General features: G+C 43.4%; 1 protein-coding gene and 1 pseudogene across 3 annotated transcripts in view; one reads left to right on the forward strand and one right to left on the reverse strand.

The window, feature by feature from the left end:
* HEATR1 (HEAT repeat containing 1) overlaps positions 1 to 19,781 on the reverse strand; it is a 45,746-nt gene extending 25,965 nt beyond the window's left edge. For all 3 annotated transcript variants that reach the window (XR_012077292.1, XM_006216478.4, XM_072971024.1), the window contains exons 1-18: positions 19,652 to 19,781; positions 19,247 to 19,407; positions 18,461 to 18,677; positions 16,581 to 16,722; positions 15,043 to 15,144; positions 14,470 to 14,610; positions 13,477 to 13,688; positions 13,188 to 13,321; positions 11,930 to 12,032; positions 10,928 to 11,038; positions 10,436 to 10,553; positions 7,261 to 7,368; positions 4,832 to 4,927; positions 4,313 to 4,401; positions 2,949 to 3,160; positions 2,520 to 2,641; positions 1,739 to 1,930; positions 70 to 253 (exon numbers count right to left, since the gene is read on the reverse strand). Coding sequence is in view for 2 of the 3 variants with exons in the window: in XM_006216478.4 (XP_006216540.1) it covers positions 70 to 253; positions 1,739 to 1,930; positions 2,520 to 2,641; positions 2,949 to 3,160; positions 4,313 to 4,401; positions 4,832 to 4,927; positions 7,261 to 7,368; positions 10,436 to 10,553; positions 10,928 to 11,038; positions 11,930 to 12,032; positions 13,188 to 13,321; positions 13,477 to 13,688; positions 14,470 to 14,610; positions 15,043 to 15,144; positions 16,581 to 16,722; positions 18,461 to 18,677; positions 19,247 to 19,388 (2,425 nt within the window). In the remaining variant the exon portion in view is untranslated. The remainder of the gene's footprint in view (positions 1 to 69; positions 254 to 1,738; positions 1,931 to 2,519; positions 2,642 to 2,948; positions 3,161 to 4,312; positions 4,402 to 4,831; positions 4,928 to 7,260; positions 7,369 to 10,435; positions 10,554 to 10,927; positions 11,039 to 11,929; positions 12,033 to 13,187; positions 13,322 to 13,476; positions 13,689 to 14,469; positions 14,611 to 15,042; positions 15,145 to 16,580; positions 16,723 to 18,460; positions 18,678 to 19,246; positions 19,408 to 19,651) is intronic.
* LOC116277542 (cyclic AMP-dependent transcription factor ATF-1 pseudogene) lies at positions 7,793 to 8,710 on the forward strand (annotated as a pseudogene).
* Positions 19,782 to 20,270: the final 489 nt, after the last annotated feature.

The following is a 20,270-nucleotide window of genomic DNA, read 5'->3' on the forward strand; positions in this document are numbered from 1 at the left end:
GACAAGACAGCAGTGAAGTCAGCAGTCAGTTCTCAGAGCACCACCATGGAGGACCCCCAGCTCACCTACCTTCAGGAAAAGACTTAGGACGCTTGAGAGCGTGAATAAAATTTTTCAGCGAAAACACGAGTAAAACTGCGTCCTCCATGGCCATGCTCTGGGCAGCTCTGAGCTGTTCCACGTAATGTGCCCACAGCTCCAGGGGTATCCCTCTGTCCGTCATCAGCTCCGGATGCCACTCCGAGGGTATCTCCTGAAATGTTAAAAGGAGCAAAACCAGTGCACGTTTAACGGGGCCCTGAACGTGGTCATACAGACAGACCAGCGGATGTACCACCGGGTCACCGGCAAAATTCTGTCCACACGCGCACTGAGGTGGGGAGAGGATTAACAGTTTTAATCAGATTCTTAACGAGGTCTAATCATCACTGTTCTCGAGAAAAGACACAAACAAGTTAACTGTGGCTTGATTTTTCCTGTTTTCTTAAAACACCACCCCTGAAGACAAACCTTATTCATATAAATTATGCTGATCAAGTAAAAGGTGGAAATAAACAGGCATGTTTCTAAACAGAAAGATGAAGGGTGGGGTTTCCAGGAGATCGTTAACAGGACTGTTCTCACTGCACACTCGCACTGCTAATCTGAAGAGGGCCCAGGGTGAGAGCCCCATCCCTGCAGATGATTCCAAACAAGAAGCAAGACGTTCAGGTGTTTAGAAATCGTACTACAAACGCCAGGAGGAAGCACGGGAAACGGGGCAGGAAAATGACAGACCAGCTCCGCACAGGTGAGCGCAGAGCAGTGACCTGGAAGTGAAACAATCCAAAGCCAGACCCCTGAGACAGTCTCTGGTGAGGGGTTTCCTGGCTCGTGCGCTGCAACAGCCGGGAAGATGCTCGAGCCTCTCAGGAAGCCTGTCAGACGTAAAGCGACCCGCTGTCCGCGCACACACACAACCCCCAACGTGTCCGCACTGCAATGCGAGACCAAAGACAGCCCGGCTCACGCTGTCACAGAGATACAGAGAAGTTCAGAGGGGCCCATCTGGGCTACTTTTTAAATATGAAGATTCACATCAATTTAGCTGACAGTGGCTATGACCAGAACTTACAAAATCCTGAGGGCACATGTGAATGTGAACAAGATGTGATCCGTTTAGCAGCCCCCAAACCAAGGACCCCTCTGAATTCTGGAGGGCGTACAAAAACAAAACACTACTATATGGCAGATACTAGAAGAAACCATCTACAACCTCAAGGTGTGGTATTAGATAAAAGCACCAACACACGACACACGTGCCTTGGCAGTACTGTCAGAGACAACAGCAGGCTGGCGAAGCCCAAGTCTGTGTAATACTGAAGTAACACAAAAGATCTGTCCTCGTAAACAAAAGAATGGAACAGTACTTTGTTCAGTACAAACACAACCAGTGAGTGCCTCACGCCAGAGGCAGCTGAGTACGGCTCGGATCATCACCCAGTGAGGATGGTTCAGGGGAGAGTCAGCCGTCAGACACAGAACACCGCAACCCTGAAAATCCGTGGTTCGGTGACACTTTCTGCAAAAGGGAGAGAGCACTGACTCTCTGTCTGCTGCCGCCCAAGCTGCCTCACACCTCACCCCTAGGATCCTAAGACGCAGCACCTGGGCCTCCGATTTTCAGTTCTGCTCTGACCCACAGGCCAGGCTGTCACTCTGCTCCACGCTCAACCTCCCAGACTCTGCAGCTCCTTACCACTGTGGTAATGACACCTTCCAGCTGCTTTATTTTCTTCTGTAACAAACTGAAGACTCTTGTCGCAAATGGAAAGTGAGTTTCTTTTAAGGATGAACAGCAAGAAACAAGCACAGCCAGGACCACGTGGAAGGTCACTTTCTGCTTCGGGCTACAGGGCTCCTTTTCTCCAATGCTTATTAAATCCTCCACCTCGGGAAACGAACATACTCCGTTATTGGTAGCTCTTGGTTTGCACATAAACAATTTTCTCTACTTCTGCTTATCTAGGTATCCTGTATCTCGTATTTAGAGTGAGATGATAAATATAAAGTCTTAAAAAAGTAGTAAGCCTTGATTTCTGAGTAATTATAAAAATAAATAATTTCAGAAATTAACACTGAACGTCACTGTACTTGCCAACTAGATGTTTTTACATCTAATACCTCTGAAAGGTTTATTTACTAAAGGAAAAGAAAATTTCACCTCTTTTAGATTATTGTTATTTTAACAAAAAAAGTGACTTTACCATTTTAAACGAGAAAAAAAAGGTTAAAAAGTGCATGATATTGGAGTCCTTCTCCAATATACAACCACAATGAAATAAATGATACTAAATGTTATGAATTTTAAATGATCTGCAAAATATACTAAATAACATTATATATTTTTAAAACAAAACAAAGTACTCAAGAATGGAACAGTTATTTTAAAAAAGGCTTTAGTAAAGCAGACACTGAGAATCCAGGGAGACGGGGAGAAGGAAGTCCAGGGGGTGGCGTGGACTTGGCTGCACACCCACCATCTTTAACATTGAAGAGGGGTCCTCTGACTTGATGTTGTCAGCCAGCAACTCAATCATCTTCTGATTTGCTGCACCGATTAGTTCTCCTGGCTTTGTGCTTTTAATCACATTTTCAAGAGCTGTTAAAAAAAAAAAGACTTGAACACCAGAGGGCACTTACATCACCAACACTCACCTAAAGATCACACAGAGCAAGGAATTCAGGCAAAAGGTTTACAATTTCCTATGAAGGTTTGCTGTCTGTTTTTCCTTTCATCCAGTTCAGTGGGTCAGCTTCCTTTTCACTATATACTTTTCATCTTAGCAAAAATTTTAAACAGTCTTGCTAGCATGTAACAATTACAGCCAAGTTTTACCTGTACTTATCTTTTTTTTTTTTTTTTGGTCACCTGTTCACCTTTTCTAAAAAACAACTGAATTTCTTACCTTCTTTCCAACCTCTTAATACAGGGTGCAAAGAGCAAATTCCTGATTTTGACAAATAGACAGCCATTTTCATCTCAGGGGATTCCACATCGTCACTGTCGATGACCATAAACGGCAGCAGATGCACCACCACCTGGTCTGACAGCTGACCATTCCCTCTCAGGACCTCTTCTCTAGTCAGTATGCCTGCTGCTATCTCGAGTACCTTGTACCTAAAAGATACGGAAGCACAATTCAGTTGAGAGACACATTAGAGACTTGAGTTCAGCAAAGAATCATCCTGGTCTCTTTACCAAACCCATTACTCACAAATATCAAGACATCACTTAAAATCCATGCTAAGGGGAAAGGAAATAGCTCAGTGATAGAGCGTGTGCTTGGCACGCATGAGGTCCTGGGTTCAGTCCCCAGTATCTCCATTAAACCAACCAACCTAATCCCCCCCCCCCCGCCCAAATCCATGCATAAAGGAATTATTTGGGGCAATAATCTTTTTTTTTTAATTGGAGTACAGTCAGTTACGATGTGTCAATTTCTGGTGTGCAGCACAGTGTCCTAGTCATACATGGCATATATTTGTTTTCACATTATTTTCCATTAAAGGTTATCACAAGATATTGAACATAGTTCCCTGTGCGATACAGCAGAACTTTTTTTAAAAATCTATTTTTATATATAGTGGCTAACATTTGCAAATCTCAAACTCCAAAATTTAATCCCTTCCCACCCCCTTTCCCCAGTAACCATAAGATTGTTTACTACGTCTGCAAGTCTGGGACAGTAATCTTAAATGACCTCTGTCAAATCTTTTTTTTAAAGAAATCATTAGGTTAACCACAACGTTAAACATACTATTACACTATATGTCTCAAGTCCACTAGAAATCAGAGATTCACTTACAAGTCAAAAAATACTGTCCGAGCACACACCGTGCGCTAAGAACTAAACAGGCTACAAAAACCTACGACACGCCCTCAGCTTCCGAGAAGCTCAGTTGTTTTTCCATGCAAAAGCCCTGGTGTCAAAATGAAATGACAGAAGCCCAGCAAATACTACAGGGGGAACCATGTGCCTCTAAGCTCATTTTGTGTTTGTTTAATATATTCCTATTTGTTGTTAATTATAAAGTAACACACTACACTCATAAAAAATCAAACACACAGAACTATGCAAAGTACAAAACTAAAGCTCCTTCCCACCCTCCTCCCCAGATCTCAGCAACACATCACACATTATACTTCTCTTTCCACTGCATTAAGGAAAGTCTCAAACACAGAGAACAGCACATGAACCCAAGCAAACCCAAATACAAGTGAGCTTGATATAAGAATTTCACCCATTTATCTGTGTAAGTGAATACGTACCATCCCCTATTTTTTGAAAGTTCTGCCCTTTGAAAAAGATTCAGAAGATTTGAAACTGTCACTTCTGAACTGAAGTGTTGTTTGAAAACCTAGAGGAAAAAAAAACCATAAATAATTTTTACTTGCTTCAAATACATACAGTGCTTGTTAAACAAAACTTAAGAAGTTACGAATTATGAAGAATGTATCTCCCAAGAACCCTAGTATCATCTAAGTTTGAGAGTGACTTCTCAAAAGTGGCGTTCATGGGCCAATTTTCCACAACCCCCAGGAATTCACTCTTAATAAAAATTCAGTGTACTTTTCCTTCTTGAAAGAATTTCCAAATGCATAAAACAGTGCAGTCCAATTACTCCCATGAGCTCTCCCCAACCACGCTTAAGTCTGTGCCCTCAGGAGAACAAATTTCCCACGGGAGAATAATTTCCCCATATATTCCTGCCAATAGCAGAGCATCACGTGAGAAAGGGTAAAAAATACTTACAAACAAAACGTGCATTTCAAAACGAAGTCACTCACCTCAAAAGCGTTCACAGCTGACAAAACAACATCTATACTATCATCGCCTAATCGGGTTAAAACAGCTTCTTTTATGAAAGACTCGTCGATACTCTCCTGAGCAACAGAAAAAAAGTGTTCAGTTGTTGCTGAAACCTCTTGAGACATGACCCTAGAAAGGAAGCAGGAACACCCCAGAACACCCATCAGGGGGACACAGGCTCGCGGCCCCAGGTGCAAACGCAGAGCTAAGCACACCTGAGTGAACCAGGCAATCTCAGAAGCTCCTTGTAGATGAGTAGTTGGTACAAACTCTCCCCAGTTTCCACTGAAGATATAGTAAGATATGATGGAAATGCCATCGTGCTGAAGCAAGAGCCTAGGTACTGGGAGTGCACTGACTAAAGAACCAGACTGCCCAGGTCTCAACCCCGCTCCACCACCGCCGGGCCGTGTGACCTCGAGCAAGCTGCTTGCCCTTTCCAGGCCTCCCCGTCCTCATCTATGAAACAAGGCTACTGAGAGCGCCCACGTCAAAGGGCCGTTACAGGATTAAACGATACAAGCCCGTGCCTTAAACACTGTTAGAAGCTAGCTGCGAACTTTCAAGATTTTTACAAGGACAGAGACACGCACTGAGAAGCCAGTCTGCCAAAAAAAAAAATAAATCCTATTTTTAAGTAACAAAAGACAATAAAGCATACGATCGTGCACCATGACAGGAAAATAAGACTAACCAAACCGAATCTCTCTCTACCCACAGATGGGGAGAGAGAAAAAAAAGAAACCCTACAAAAAAAAATGTGCATCAGAAGGTTGGGAGACAAGAAGTAAAACCCCTAGAATTCACAAAACTGAAGTCAAAGCTTCATGTATCAAATGCCAGAATTTCCCCAAAAGCCAACAAAAACAGCCCAGTCTGGGTTCTAGAAGAGAAGAGAGCCTACTGCCTGCCACTGACGCAGAAGGGGAAGGAAGTCGAAGCAAAGACAGACGCCGACTGCAGCCACAGCACGCAGCCTGTGAAGATGAATGTCTGCATTGCGCTTTGTTGAAAAACTAACACATCCGGAGGCCAGGGGAGGCCAGGATCAAAAAAAGGAAGGCTGAGAGGGGCTTCCAGACTCAGAGATTCCAGGATAACCTTTTAATTCTAGACACTACAATCTCCCTATTACAAGAAAGAACAGTATTCACTGAGTTTAATTATCAAACAAATCAATAAGACAAACTTATCAACCACTTTTAAAATTAGGTATAACTTAAAAATACAAAAGAACAAAAAAATCTTTTTTACATTACAAGTCAAATATTAAGGACAGTAAAATTCAAACTGAGATGAATTTAACGTGCTAATTACAATTAGCTGAAATTAAATCCTACATATAACATGCATATGGTTTTAACTGCCAGGACACAAGTCTGGGGTTCGGTGCGTGCACACCACTGTGTGCTGTGAGGAAACTAAGCTCTGCTACCGTGTTTCTCTTGCCCAGAAATTTTCCAGATATGCAAAAGGCAGTACATGAAGTGATCTTAGAAACTACACAGATGAACAGTCCTATTTTAATTTTATTAAGAACAGTAAAATGTATATACAACTAGAACTTCAAACTCATGATACGAAGGGCTATGTAAAGTAGATGAATTAGATGAGCTACGAGGATACAATGTGCAGCACAGGAAATACAGTCAGTGTTTTAGAACCACCTTGCATGGAGTATAATCTACAAAAGTGCCCAATTACTAAGCTGTACACTTGAAACTAACAAGTCGACCATCACTTAATTTTAAAAAGCCTATGTAAAAAACGAGTCCACGTGAAGGACGCTGAAGAAAAGCTTTAAGGAAGCAGCGTCAGCGGTGAGCGAACGCGGCAAAAAGTCTGCTTGAATGGCTGACGTTGGGAAAACACCGCTCTGTGTGAATCACTGTGAAGTCTCTGTAAAACATCATTTTGGTATAAAAGCTTTGTCTACAAATTAAGTTAGCTTCTGTACTTACTACTTGGAGCCACCAAAATTTTAAACTGTGACTGGCAGGGACTGAAATCATAAGCAGGGCTCCAAAAGCGATCGCTCTGATGTCCCCAAACAGGCTCATGTTAAATTTAAGACTATCAAATTCAAGCGTCAAAACTAGAAAATTCTGGTAACGTGTGAACCTCTGTGAATTAATCTATAAATTCTAGCCGGAAAAACTCACCTACAGCTTAACTAACCACCTATGACAGGGAAACACAGGAGAACAGCTGCCACCCGGGCACACGGGTTACAGCGGTGGCTCCTGGTGTGCAAGGCCTGACTCTCCGTCCCGTGCACTCTCAGCCGCTTTATTGGGCTTATCTCTGTCATTAACACTGACTCTCGGTGGTGACTTCAGCTTCTTATTCTAGAATTACACTGTTCATCGTAAGGATAAGGACGTTAGAAACGAACGCGGACACCAACCTGCGACGTTTCCATGATGTTTCTCAGATGATTAACGGCCAGAAGTCTCACAGGAGCAAGCGGATGATTCAGACTGAGCATCAAGGAGGTATCAGAATCTGCTAAAAACTAGAGGATTCATCACAATTACCAAATGATTTTGCCATTAAATCTGAGCAGCGTGCTATCCAAAAGGAAAACCAGAGGAAACCACCCCAAGCTGCCCAACATGTTCAGTAACAACTGTCTGATTCCAGAGACCAAAAAGCAAAGCAAACCAAAGGTAAAAAGTTAAGCAAAATCTCTGCCTCCAGAACACAGTGTGAATTACAACGTTGTGATTTCGTGTATATCTGTGCCCTTAGGTTGAAAGCAGTGAAGTAATTCTGTATTCTTTATGTACATCTGATTCCAAGGTGAAAAACACCAAAGACAAATCACTGTATTAGCACCTAAATGAAAATATGAATTAAAAAAATTGATCGCTGAGTGCAGTCTACAAGAGGCAGGTAGGTCGGGCGTGAGTCAAGGCCGGGCCGACAGCCCTGCGCCAGAGCAAGCAGCAGCTGAGAGGAGCGCCACGCCACTAAGCCAAGGAAACCACCCCACCGAGTGGCCTCCTGGCCCCGAGCAGGTGCTGGCCTCAGCAGACAGGTGTGGAGGGGAGTGGGGGTGGAGGTCCCGCTGCCACGAGGAATCACAGCTGATTATGGAAGGCTCTCACAAGAGTAACGCTTCAGAAACAGCACCTCAATCTAACTCAACAGTTCAGGGACCCCCTATTCCTTGTATTACTCAACAACCTCATCAGCAAGTGACGAGTCTCCGGACTCATTCAACACACGGGCTCCGCACAGAAAGCCCATGGGATCCTAGCACGGCGCCCATCTGCAGAGATCTTTTCAAAGATCGAGCTTCTGAAAATACCTGGGGCAGGAAAGGAGAAGGAGAAAACCCTGGAGTTTCTGCTGTCACTTCCAGTCTGATCAGACTAGCACCGGACGGCACACTGCCACTGCCCCTAGTGGAGCCTTATAGCTGGCCAGCCCAGGCAGATAGGGTCCAGGGGCTTCACATGCCTCCCACGACAAACTCAGAGGGTCCCCAGCAAGGCACAACGCTCCAGCAGGCACAAGCCTCTGCTGGGTGGTAATACTTGTGCGCAGCAACCAGGCAGCTGCATAAACCACGCCGGGAGCTACACAGACACACCTTCAGCCACTTGCTACCACAAACTGCGGTGATGGCATCTCCTGTGCCCTTACATCTCAGACAACTCCGACAGAGGGCCCCCAAGGAAAGGAGAAATAAGACTGATGAAAAACACAGCAGCTGCTCAAGAACGCCACAGAGAGAAGAAAGAGTGTGTGAAATACTGGAAAACCGAGCTACAGTCCTGGAAAATCAAAGTAAAAATCTAACAGAAAAGTTAAAAACTCTGAAGGATCTTTATTCTAATAAAAGTGCTTGATTCTTAAAGAAAATACTTCTGCAGACTTGCCTAAAAAGTAGATGGGGTTCTTTTCTTTTTGATGGAGCTTTATAAATTAAAAGGTCAAAAATGAAGCTTTTTATTTAGGCTTTTGCAACTCAAAAATATCTTATGCAAGAGATCTGGTGACAGAGGATAAAGCAGAAAATGACCTCAAGGAAGTTACTGGCACAACTGGAAGCTCTGTAAAAATTAAACCTACTCAAGAAGAAATGAACGTTCACCAGCTACCACCAATAGATTCTAAACTACAAGCAGAAAAGCTGACACATAACTATATATATAAATTATGTGCTCTGATTACATGCGCTTGTTCTACTGTCGGATCTTAAATGGGTGTTTAAAAGCTTGTTTATTGGACTTGAAAGGGTTCTGAGATGGGGTTAATCATGTTTGAGGCCTTGTCCTAAAAGGCATCTAAGGTGCATGAATGGAGTGTGGTGACTCTGTAACAGTTTTTATCAGAATGCAAAGAGAATTGTTTAAAAGTCTGATGCTTTTAGTTCGTTTTTTTGGTTACTCTGGGAATGGGGATTTCCTACAAATATTTAATAAATTGTTTTTTGATTCTCTACTCCAACTGCAGTTGAACATACACTACTTATTTTGTTGTGCTTTACCAGAATGGAATGCTTACAGGCCCTTGAGATGATATTAGAGGATTTAAAAATCTTTCTGAAGATGCAGACCAAGGTTTTCCAAGAAGATTTTATAATCAATTTAATGCAAGGTTTATCAGATTCTAAAACAGTAGCGTTATTAAGGCAATTTTATGTTAGAGACTGTTTTGTAATGTACCAAATGGTACCTATGTAAGGAAAGTGACTGTCAAGATATTTTTATAGCTAATCTTTATAAATTCTGAAGTTGTTTTTAATTATTATTTTAAAGGTTTATATAGGTTGTTAGTTAAAAGAAGTATTCTGCACCTCAGAGCATCATTTTTGTATTATGAGAAGTTTCCAGATTGGCTGGTATTTGAACTGTAGGTTTTGTATGCAGTTTACCCAGAGTTCAAAACCGCTGGTCAGTACACCCGGGTTTAAACCTCTGTGTTCCAATCTGTACATACTCTGAAATTGTCCCGCAAAACTCCTGTGTGCTTCTTATACAATACGTATCACATTGTTGTCTATGAAATCGAAGGACATTTGATAAAATTTTTAAAAATTGATCACTGAAGAGAGAATGCAATTTATCTGAATGATACAACAGTGACATTCAGATTAGTGACAACTTAGGTTATTTACGTATTTCGACTAAGAAGGAAGTCCATCAACCTACAATTTGGGAATAAAATACCAATAAAGATCAAAGCCTAATTACGGATGAGAACAACCAAAATAATTATACTTTTATTCATAATATTTATTTTCTAGGCTAATTATAAGAACTACTTAAACGTCTAACTTTTAGTATAAAGACTTAGGGTGAATTACCAGAAAATCCCTGAAGTTCTAACATAACACTTTCCCTAAGTATGACATGCACAGTTATTAAAAAATTAATTGCACCCTTCTCCAGTTATCTAATTCCTGTCTCAGAGTCTTACTTCAGGTGACGAGGCAAACCTGCATAAAACCTTCTCTCTCCATGAAACTTTCCAAAGAGAGGAGTGAGGTAGCAAACTTCCTTCCCGGGCTCTTCACGCGACCACATCCGTGCGGCACCCACAAGTGTCATCAACCCCCAAGGCAAAGCTACCTGGTACTTTCCTCCGCTTGTAGAAAGGGAGATAAACTGGTGGAAAAGCTCCTGCTTCTTCACGTCTGTGACCTCCTTCAGGTGCTCCTCTAACACAGCATCTAATGTTCTGGGGTACCTGGGATGAAATCGAAGGGTTAGTTTGTTATTTCCAATAAAAGCATTAACCACACACGCTGTATCTGCATAAAGGAGAAATGAAACTTTTAAAACTACTGAGACTGAAACTTAAATTTGGACAAACGGAGTATGCAAACTGATCCCAATCAATTATCATCACTGCTTCAACACCGGAAAGTCTCTCTGTAAAAAATCATACGCTCATAGTCCCCACACCACCCGTATTTCCTCTCGCATTTCAGGCACGGTGAGACCCTGAAACTGCCCCCCCGAAAGGAAGCAAAGAGCAGGCTTCGTACAGTCCAGTCCCTGTATTAAGCTGCGGCCTGAGGACCACCTCTTCACAAACAAGAAGCCACACACGCAACCCACCTGCTTTCTAGAAGTCTGATAAGTGGAAGAAACTGTTCGTTAAGCAGAGAGACTTTATCAGGATGGATTTCTTCCTGTGAGCTGTACGAAATATACTCTTCAAAAAGGAGGCTGCAAAACAAAGCAAATGCCAGCAGACACGAGAGTTACTACTCACTGAACACTTACTATGTTCTAAGGACTCTGGAAAACATCACCTCTGCCAGACCTCCACGCGGCAGAGAGCAGACCTAATTCACAGATACACAAAGCCCCAGCTAAGAAGCCCGACGGAGCCCGAGGTCGAAGGGAAGGGCGACAAGAGCCCACGCCGGGCGCGCCCGGCTCCACCCCAGGAAGTACAGCCAGGTCTGCAGCCCCGGGCGGACCCGAGCCCAAGCTCTCCACAGTCCTTCACCTACTTAAGCTCGTGTAACCCACACGCCACCCGTGGGAGCCAGGGCACGAATGACACACACCAGCAGACAGGTGCCTGCCCCACGACACACCCCGGCAAAGCCAGACCCACGCAGCCTGACCTTCAGAACCACCCCCTCGTATCCCGGGGGTGACAGAGGGCAGGCAGACCGACGTGAGACTGCACTGCCTACCTTCCTGCCCCCGTATCAAGCAAGTAAGAAAACGGAGACGGTGCTGGCTTTACTTCATGCCAACACTCAATGGTAAGTTTCTATTTGATATTTACTGCTACTCACTGTGATGTGCTGTCTCAGGCATTTTGGTCCATTTATCAACAGGAAATTTTAAACAATCACAAATTACATGTAGAATAACCCAAATGTAGCTTCACTACTAACTTTCCATGATCATGTACAGGCACAAAAGACAGATGAGAGAAATTACTTCTTCTTCTTCTGCCACAATTATTGGGCTAAGTACTTAGGATTAAACGAAATGACATGGACAAAGTATATTACAAAGGGATACTGGAAATCTGTTAGCCAACCCTGAAAAGTACACTTAGCCCCAGAAATACAAATCATAAACGTCAAAACAGCGCACCTGGCCAACAAGTGGTCCAAGCCGCTCTTCAGCGGTACACTGGAGAGTATGGCTTCCAAGAGTCGCCTGCAGGTTTGACCATCCAGCTCTTCAGCTTCTTCTCCTTAGCACATAACAAATTAAAATCCACTGGGTGAATTTTTGCATGCCTATGTTATTAGGTGTTGTTACGTCATTAACCACAGAAATAGCTTTAAAAACATACATTCTGACCTCCAGCTTTTTACCTGTTTTCAAAAATGCACTTCACCCACTTAGTCATTCACATTTTTCACACCAATTCTGTATACAGTTCTCTCATTTATCCTTTATCTGAAACTCTCTATATTCTAAAAAACAAATACTATCACGCCTCTCTCATTAATGAAACAGAAATCCAAAAACTACAGTGTCCCCCAGGTCACACTGCAAGTGGTGAAGCTGGGACCTGATTCTACGTCTCAGCAAACCCCCTGTGAAAACAGGCCACACCTCCACCTCACTGCCTCCTCCCTGAGCCGAGCTGGCACCTCCTGGCCCAGATTTACAACTGAATGAATGTAAGCCCTGGCTGCACCACTCATCACCAACAGAACAAGAGAGATACACTTTCATTTGCATCAGCCATGTTTCTGAAACTCACATTTAAACTGAGGTGTGGTTACACACACCTCATTTCCCAACAGACTAACGTAACTTTAGAGATGACGTGTGTCTTTCTTAGCCCAGCAGTAACAGGACCAAGAACTTCTTATCTTTCTGTATTTACCGAAGGATAAAAAACATAATGCAAATAATCACTCTAATTAACTTTATGGCTTTTTGTGCATGAGATTTTCTTGGTCTTAAATTCTCAATGACTCAAGGGATAAAAACTTTTTTTGGCAACTGGATATTCACTGTAAATGAATCACTATAGCTCATTAAATATCTATACGAGAAGGTCAGATTTTACTCAGAAACATATTTTAATTGTTTTAAAAATAATTCCGGTCTTATTCGAGACTGAAAACACACATTTAAAAAAAATACTGAGCATATCACTGAATTAACAAGGATCTCCCTTTGACCAACCTGCTCTCCACTCCAACTGTTTCTTACACGAGACAAATAGTTAAATTAATTTTTTAATTTAAATAAATTTTGTGTAATTAATTACACAAAAACAACTGGAAACAGAAGCTCTAAGTATCTTAAAGATACTAACAAAGATGTGGTTCCTATTTTAAGAGAATCACATGAGAGTAAGTCTCTGGACAAGAACAGTACACCCACACACCTGTGACGTGACGAATGATGGAAGCGACCAGGTGGGGAAGCATGTAGCGCAGGAGAGGGCTGACGTCGTGCGTCTCAGAGATCCCCTGGAGCAGCGTGACGAGGTCAGGAATGCTGCACAAGTGTGGAAATGGCCTGTGAAGTGGCAGCAACATAAGGTGTTGGCTTTACACGTGAGACAACAAATGGCAATTTCTAAAAATAGCATAAAATTTGTCCTATGAAAAAATCATTAAAAATAACTTCATCTTCCTCTAATTACTATCATTTCTCAATTCAGCTGTACGTACTTCTTCCCAAGGCTCTCTGGCTTCTGTCTCTGCAGGACCACTATCAAGCAACCCAGTCCATCCCTGACCAAAGAGGGAATTTTGGTCAAAGTTCTGATGATCTGTGAAGCCAGTGAGTTGACGAAGGTGTCTTCCATGGTCACTTTCACAGAAATCTGACATATTATCATGTACGTCGCAGCTCTGTAATCTGGTAAAGATGATTTCAATCCCTAAACATTTTTTAAAATGCAAGGAAAAATGATAAACTATGTTATTTTATTCTACTTTAAATGTTATTTTATTTTAACAAACTGGAAATGTCATTAATTAGAGATTAACACAGCCTAACAGACACTGAGAGTCAACACCCCTCGGAAATGAAAAGTCAAGGTGCTGCCCCCTTCTGAGCAGACACGGAAACCAGAAAAGAGTCCTGGGTAACAGAAGGATGACAGAGGGTCTCCCGAGTCCAACACCCACCACACACCCTAGCGGGAGCCAGGGAGTCCTCCTCTCCATGCGAACACCGCCTGCGTACGGGAGACTTGAACCAGAAAAGAACCAGCGTCTGACTAGAGACAGTAATTCGGGGACACTGGTGGGAAGTTAAAGCAGTGCCTCCGAGGGGAACCTGGGAAGCTGGGCGGGGATGAGGCACTTGGGGAGAACCATGGAGCAGCAGGAGTCAAAGCAAAAAGAATGATGAAAGAGCCTCTGCCCTGAAGAGATTCTCTCCTCCTCCTCTCTCCGGTGATGTAAAACGACTGCTAAGAAAATGAGTCCGGGAGGAGCTGGCAGGGCCAAACGCTTATTCTTAAGGGGCCCTAATTAAGATCCCACTCTTAAGTTTTTAAGACAAAAGAAGTTATATTTTTACCTAAAAATTAAATCTCATCAGCCACCTGAAATAAACTGTCAAGGTAAAAACATTTATGTCGAAGTGAAATTTTCAAATGCAGGAAAATCCCTTCAGGTACAAAATAATCTACTTTACACATAAGCCAGGCCAACCTTTTGAATGTATGGAAACAGCTTGGCAACTATGTTGTCTGATATGTCCTCGGCCGCCACCAGAGATGACACCAGGGTAGACGCATAGAAAGTCAAGAGAACCCTCAGCTGAGCTGAGCCCCCAGGGTACGTGGCAAAAACCTGGAACACAGAGCACAAGACGCACTGAAGAGGGAAAGGCCGATCAGACGAAAGCACACACTCATTCACAGCTCTCCTCACCTGCTGCAGGCTGACAGCTTCATTCTGACCACATGCAACATTAAATAAACAAATGTAATGGTTCAATTAGATGTGACAAGAATGAACCACCTTCCTGATGTTCTTAGGCTGTCTCTTTGTTTAAACAGTCAGTGGAAACACAATTTGGCAAGGAGAATAATTTTTGTAGAAAAACAGCTTTGGTCATGGAAGACTGATTAAACTGTTCATGATCCAAGACAGCAGATCACTCAACAAAAAGGACGTGTTCGAGGTACTACCAATATTAGAAAAGACCTTTGTATGTTTTTTCATTCAGACGAAGCAACCTTCTAACGGAATTATACAATCGTGAAAGAATACACTACTCACCTTCACAGATTTTGTCACCAGACTACAAATGAAATCCATGAACCCAAGATCCCTGTAGCAGTGGGTGGCCAAAGTTCCCTTAGCTAAGGGCACTCCAGCTTGCTGTGAGACAAAAAGAACCGACGATTACTCAGCACATTCATCAAGTCAGCACTATTTTTCAAGTACTGGCCAAAGTAGCAGCTTCACACTGCAGGTCATAAATACAAAAGAGTCCCCCCTTATAACTGGTGGCAGAGATGAGATTAACACATAAAAATGTGCAAACTTTAGAAATTCAGACGAGAAGGCCCCACAGCGAGTGTGGAGGTTCCCAGGGGAAAGTGCTTGTGTGCTGCCTTAGGTGTGTATTTAGATGTATCTGGGTTCTCTAGACTCTTAGTAACTCCACTGGTTAGACGTGGTGTCTGAGCCAACGTGCCACGGCTCTGTCACTGCTTTACAGCATTACTAACAGAACCAGACGAGGAACCTGGCCAATTTATACCGCTATTCCCGCTGCCCAGCAGTGTGCATGGCAGGTGTCAGCACACGATACATTCTGAATCGGCCAGGGAAAGGCTAATCTAAGGTGAACTTAGATTAGGTGGGGTTTGGAAACCTGAAACTACTGTGACTAGAACGGCAGGGTCTGTGTGTAGACTTGGGAAAAATTAATTTGCGTGTTGTGAGCAGAGGGAACGCTGAGTACTTTGATAAGAAGCTTTATCACAGGCTGGCTTCTCTTCCTCAACATTCTTCGGCTCAAGTGCTTTACATCCAAACTCTTAAACTCTTCATCTAATTAAAAACTTCCATTCCTCTCTTTCTTCTCATTCCGATCATGGAACTCACTGCCATCACCCATAAAGGTAACTCCTTCACAGTCCCAGTCCGCTAGCCTGAACTCCATGCTCAACGTTCAGTACAATTCCTGCCCACAAGGTACACCTGCTTTCCTCTACCACGGCTGCAAAGTGATACTGGCGAGTCTGCTGTCTTACAGAAAATCACACTATCCCATCCCAGCCAGGCCCTTCCTGTAAGGCAACCATCCTGTTCCTCACCTGTAAATTAATTCCTAGCATTTTCTTTACAACTTTAGTAATTTCCTGAAGTCCTTCAAGTTGTCCTCATCCTTTTAATTTCTGTAAGTATTTTATGCTTTTCTTCACCTCCAACTTTTTTTTTAAGCTTTTCAGTTCCAAAATGTAAAATGCCAGACAGCATGGTAAAGACAAGCTTTAGAATCAGATCTGGATTTTCACTCTAGAGTTACATGAACTTTGGCAAGTAACTTACTAATTCTGAGTCTGTCTTCATTTGTAAAAATGGTTTTGTGAGAATCCAAGATAATACAATATAAACTGCCTAGCCTGTATCAGGTACTAAATAAAAGCCAGCTATCATTCTAAAGTTTCACCTGGAAGTCAAGAAGTAAAAGTGATGGAGGTAATACTTGACCACTCTCAGGAGTATGAATGATTTTACTTTCTCCAAATTATACTCATAATTAAGATTTGTAATGACTACAGATACATGTCATTCAACAACCATACCTTAACTGGCAACAACCAGAACCATTTGTGCTTTGAGTTAGTGATCTTTAGAAGCTGTATAACCCGCACAAATATTCTTGTCTCGTGGTATGGCAGGACACAACCAATGAGGCTGTCTTGATTGTAAAGGTGGATATGGAACCTGGGGGAAAAAGAAAAAATTCGAACTGACACAAAACTCCCAACCATTTATTTCCTTACACGCCCAAAACCACCACAAAACTTAAACAGCAGCCATCCCAGCACTCTTCAACAGGCTGCTGCCAATTCTCACGCAGCAGTGTGTTTAAACATTCAGTATCAAAACTGACACCCATTCACTTCCTCTCAACTTCTTAAAAAACCTCTCATTACATCAACATAACTGTGGGATCACAGCAGCCAAATGGACAGAGAAGTAACGAGTCAGCGGGGTAGCAATGTTGGCTTCTCCCCCTGCCCTAGAGTCCACCTGCCACGGTGGAACTTCCTCAGTTTATCTAATTGCTACAACCCAAAACCTTAAGACTGAGTGAAACAGAAAATCATATTACTTTCTTTGAATACAGCCACATGTAATTTGTGAACTTCACAAAACTTTGTAAGGCTCCCTCCTCTCTAATAACACAGATTTGTTGATTCTGTCAGATCCATCAAATTCCTTCTAGCTTTTAGGATCTAGTGCAAATGCCTCCTTTCTCAAGATGCTTTTAATTCTCCCAGCCAAGAGATCTCTCATGTCTGCCTGAACTCTCCTATCCTCTCACCTGTGCCTTTAGTGTGGTTCTATATACAGCTTTGGTGCCAGCCCAGATGTCACTTTCTCCATCAAGCTCTCTCCCTTCAATTACTTCAGGCAGCACTAGGTACCCAAAACTTTGTATACACCTTTACTGTGGCATTTATTTCAAAACAGTGAGAAAGGGCAGCCTATTCATCCTTGTATTGAACTTAAAATGTTTGCTAAATAAGCTTCATGAGTGAAGAAGCACAAAACCCAACGTAAAAAGTACTCCTTACACATTCATGATCTATTTGGGGGAAACTAGATGCTAGAAGACGGGGGGACGATATTAGATGTTTTTCGTCTGATGAGTCTAATACTCGGATGATCAGACGACCCAAGTTAAATGTCTGTTTTCTCAATGACTCGCTTGCTTCCCATACCCCCAGGCCTCCAATTAATGAAGTGAAACCTTCCTACTTTTAAAACATACGTAAGGAAGAAAAGACAAAAATGTGTAAACTGCGATATACTGATGTGACTCAAATAAACGAGAAAATAAACTGAGTAAACTTCACTGAGACAGTTTCCAAGGTGGATGAAAGATCACATCCTTGGAAACAATCTTGTACCTCCGCTTACTAGTCGTGTGACTCAGGCAACTTAACCCCTTCACACCTCTGTTTTCTCAACTGTAAAACGGGGATGGGAGAAGCATCTCCCCACAGGCATGCTGTGAGCACTGAAATAATACACACAAAGGCCTGGTGTACAGACGTTCAACACGCGTTAGCTGTTACTGGTTTTCTTAAGTTAAGGTATTTTAGAGAACACCATCAGCCTCTTCCCAAATCACTGCTGTCATTCTTTCGGCAGGGAAGACGTTTAATACTACCCTCTGCCCCAAATACGCAGCAGCCATTTGTAACGGCAAAGTGACGTGAGCTCCTGAGGACTGAGGTTAGACTATTTACTCAGGGCCTTCAGTAGCCCTGTTTTTCACCATCAATATAAATGAGTTCAATATGAAAAGGGCTGATCTCACCCAACAGAAATGACGTTAGCCTCTTACTATACCTAATTCTTCAACTTTAAATCGACAAATGTTCTCATTACTTTTTAAAGAAAAAGATGAATGTTGTGACCCCATAATTATTTCCGTAATTCCATTTGCTACCTGTGAATCAACCACTCCAGACACTTCTGTGCTGGCTTCAGCAGGAAGTAAGGCGACAAGTGAATAAGAAATAATGAAATGTTTTCGTCCAGCTGTTTGTTCACTGCTTTGGTCTGAACGCTGCGCTCCAAGGTTTTTGCTAGCTGACTGAACAGTGGTGCCTCAAACTGCTCAAAGGAAGGATCGATTCCAAGCAGCTCTTCCAGGCCAGTGCATCCTAGGAAAAGGCCAGCAGATTACTCACAATTCTTTGCAAGCAAACTCATCTATCTCACCCCTCTCTTACAGCTTTACTTACCCCTAAAAATCCTGAATTTTTTTAGCATATGTAATTGGTAATAATCTCAAACACAGTTTTCTAGTTTCCCGCATAGAGAATAAATCTCATCTCACCAACTAGGAGAATGGAAAGTACTTCCTAGCAGAAGGCCTTCCCCCACCCTCCCCCCAATACAACACAATTTCAATACATAACTAGGCCAGCCCTGGGAAGACCCCTCTCCTACCCCGCCAGCCCTACCTCCCCAGCCCTCTTCGGCTGCTTTTCCTCTCCGTCTTAGGTGACCTCCCTAACCTTGTTTCTTCGTCTGTGAAATTCAGATACTGCTACCTACATACATTTCAAGCTTGTAGCACGTCCTTGATTGTCATTCTCTGTCTTAACAAGGTAAGTCAAATCAGAGAATTAGAAACCGCTGAGGAGGGCAGTCAGAGAAGAAAAAGAACATACGGCAACACCCAGGAAACGCACGCTTCGCAGTTTTCCTAAGTTCAAGGGCAGCTCACCAATGGCAAAGGCGGTGTCCCTGTCGATGGTGGCCGCTTCCTTGGGGTCGAACAACAAAGAGGCAACTTCATCCCGAGACAAGAGGCTGGGATCACTCTGGGGGAGGGCGAGCCGTTGCAGCTGCTGGGCTAAGGACGTCATCCTCCAGGCCGGCGGATTTCTAAAAACACGGGCGAAGAAACGCAGCCACCGTGAGAAGCCGCTACAGGACGAGAAGCCGGTCTGACCGCAAGCGGCAAAGGCCTCCGGTCGGAGCAAGTGTCCCCAGCGCTCAGCGCGGCCGCGCACACGCCGCCGGCGGCCCCGGAGGAGCCTACGCGCCAGCGCCGACTCCGCGGAGACTCGAGAGCCCGCGGACACCCTACCCTCCCGCGTATGCCGCCCGACCCACGGCTCCTGCTCACCCGGAGCTCGACTTCGGACAGGACTCAGACGCCAGCGACTCTCCACAGCGGCTCCCACATGCTACCAACTAGCCCCACTCTCGCCCGGAAGTCTGGTGCACGCAACCGGGTGAGCTTCCGGTTTGAGACACTACGGCAAGAGAAGAGGTACAAGCTTGCCGGAAACGCGAAACGACGACTCCGCCTCCCGGAGGCGAAGCCCCGCCCCCGCGCAGAGCCGGGCCTCAGGCTCGGGGTCGGGGTTCCTACTCCGCTGGTACTGATCGTCTGTTCCCGGCTTGTGGCTGGAATTTGCTTCTTTTTCTTCTTCTTCTTCTTCTTCTTCTTCTTCTTCTTCTTCTTCTTCTTCTCCTTCTCCTTCTCCTTCTCCTTCTCCTTCTCCTTCTTCTTCTTCTTCTTCTTCTTCTTCTTCTTCTTCTTCTTCTTCTTCTTCTTCTTTTTTTTTTTTTAATGTTGGGTTGTTTTTGCTTTCGGGGTTTTCTGGTGGATTTTTTCTTGCTTTTGTTATTTTTCCTTTTTTAAAATTTCTCCTTCCTCTTCCTCTTTTTTTTTTTTTTTTTTTGGAGGTTTTAAGGATCTGTAGCCAAAGTCACTCATTCAACATGCACCTACCCAGCTT

This window comes from Vicugna pacos, chromosome 11, assembly GCF_048564905.1.
Source record: "Vicugna pacos chromosome 11, VicPac4, whole genome shotgun sequence".
NCBI classification, from domain to species: domain Eukaryota; kingdom Metazoa; phylum Chordata; class Mammalia; order Artiodactyla; family Camelidae; genus Vicugna; species Vicugna pacos.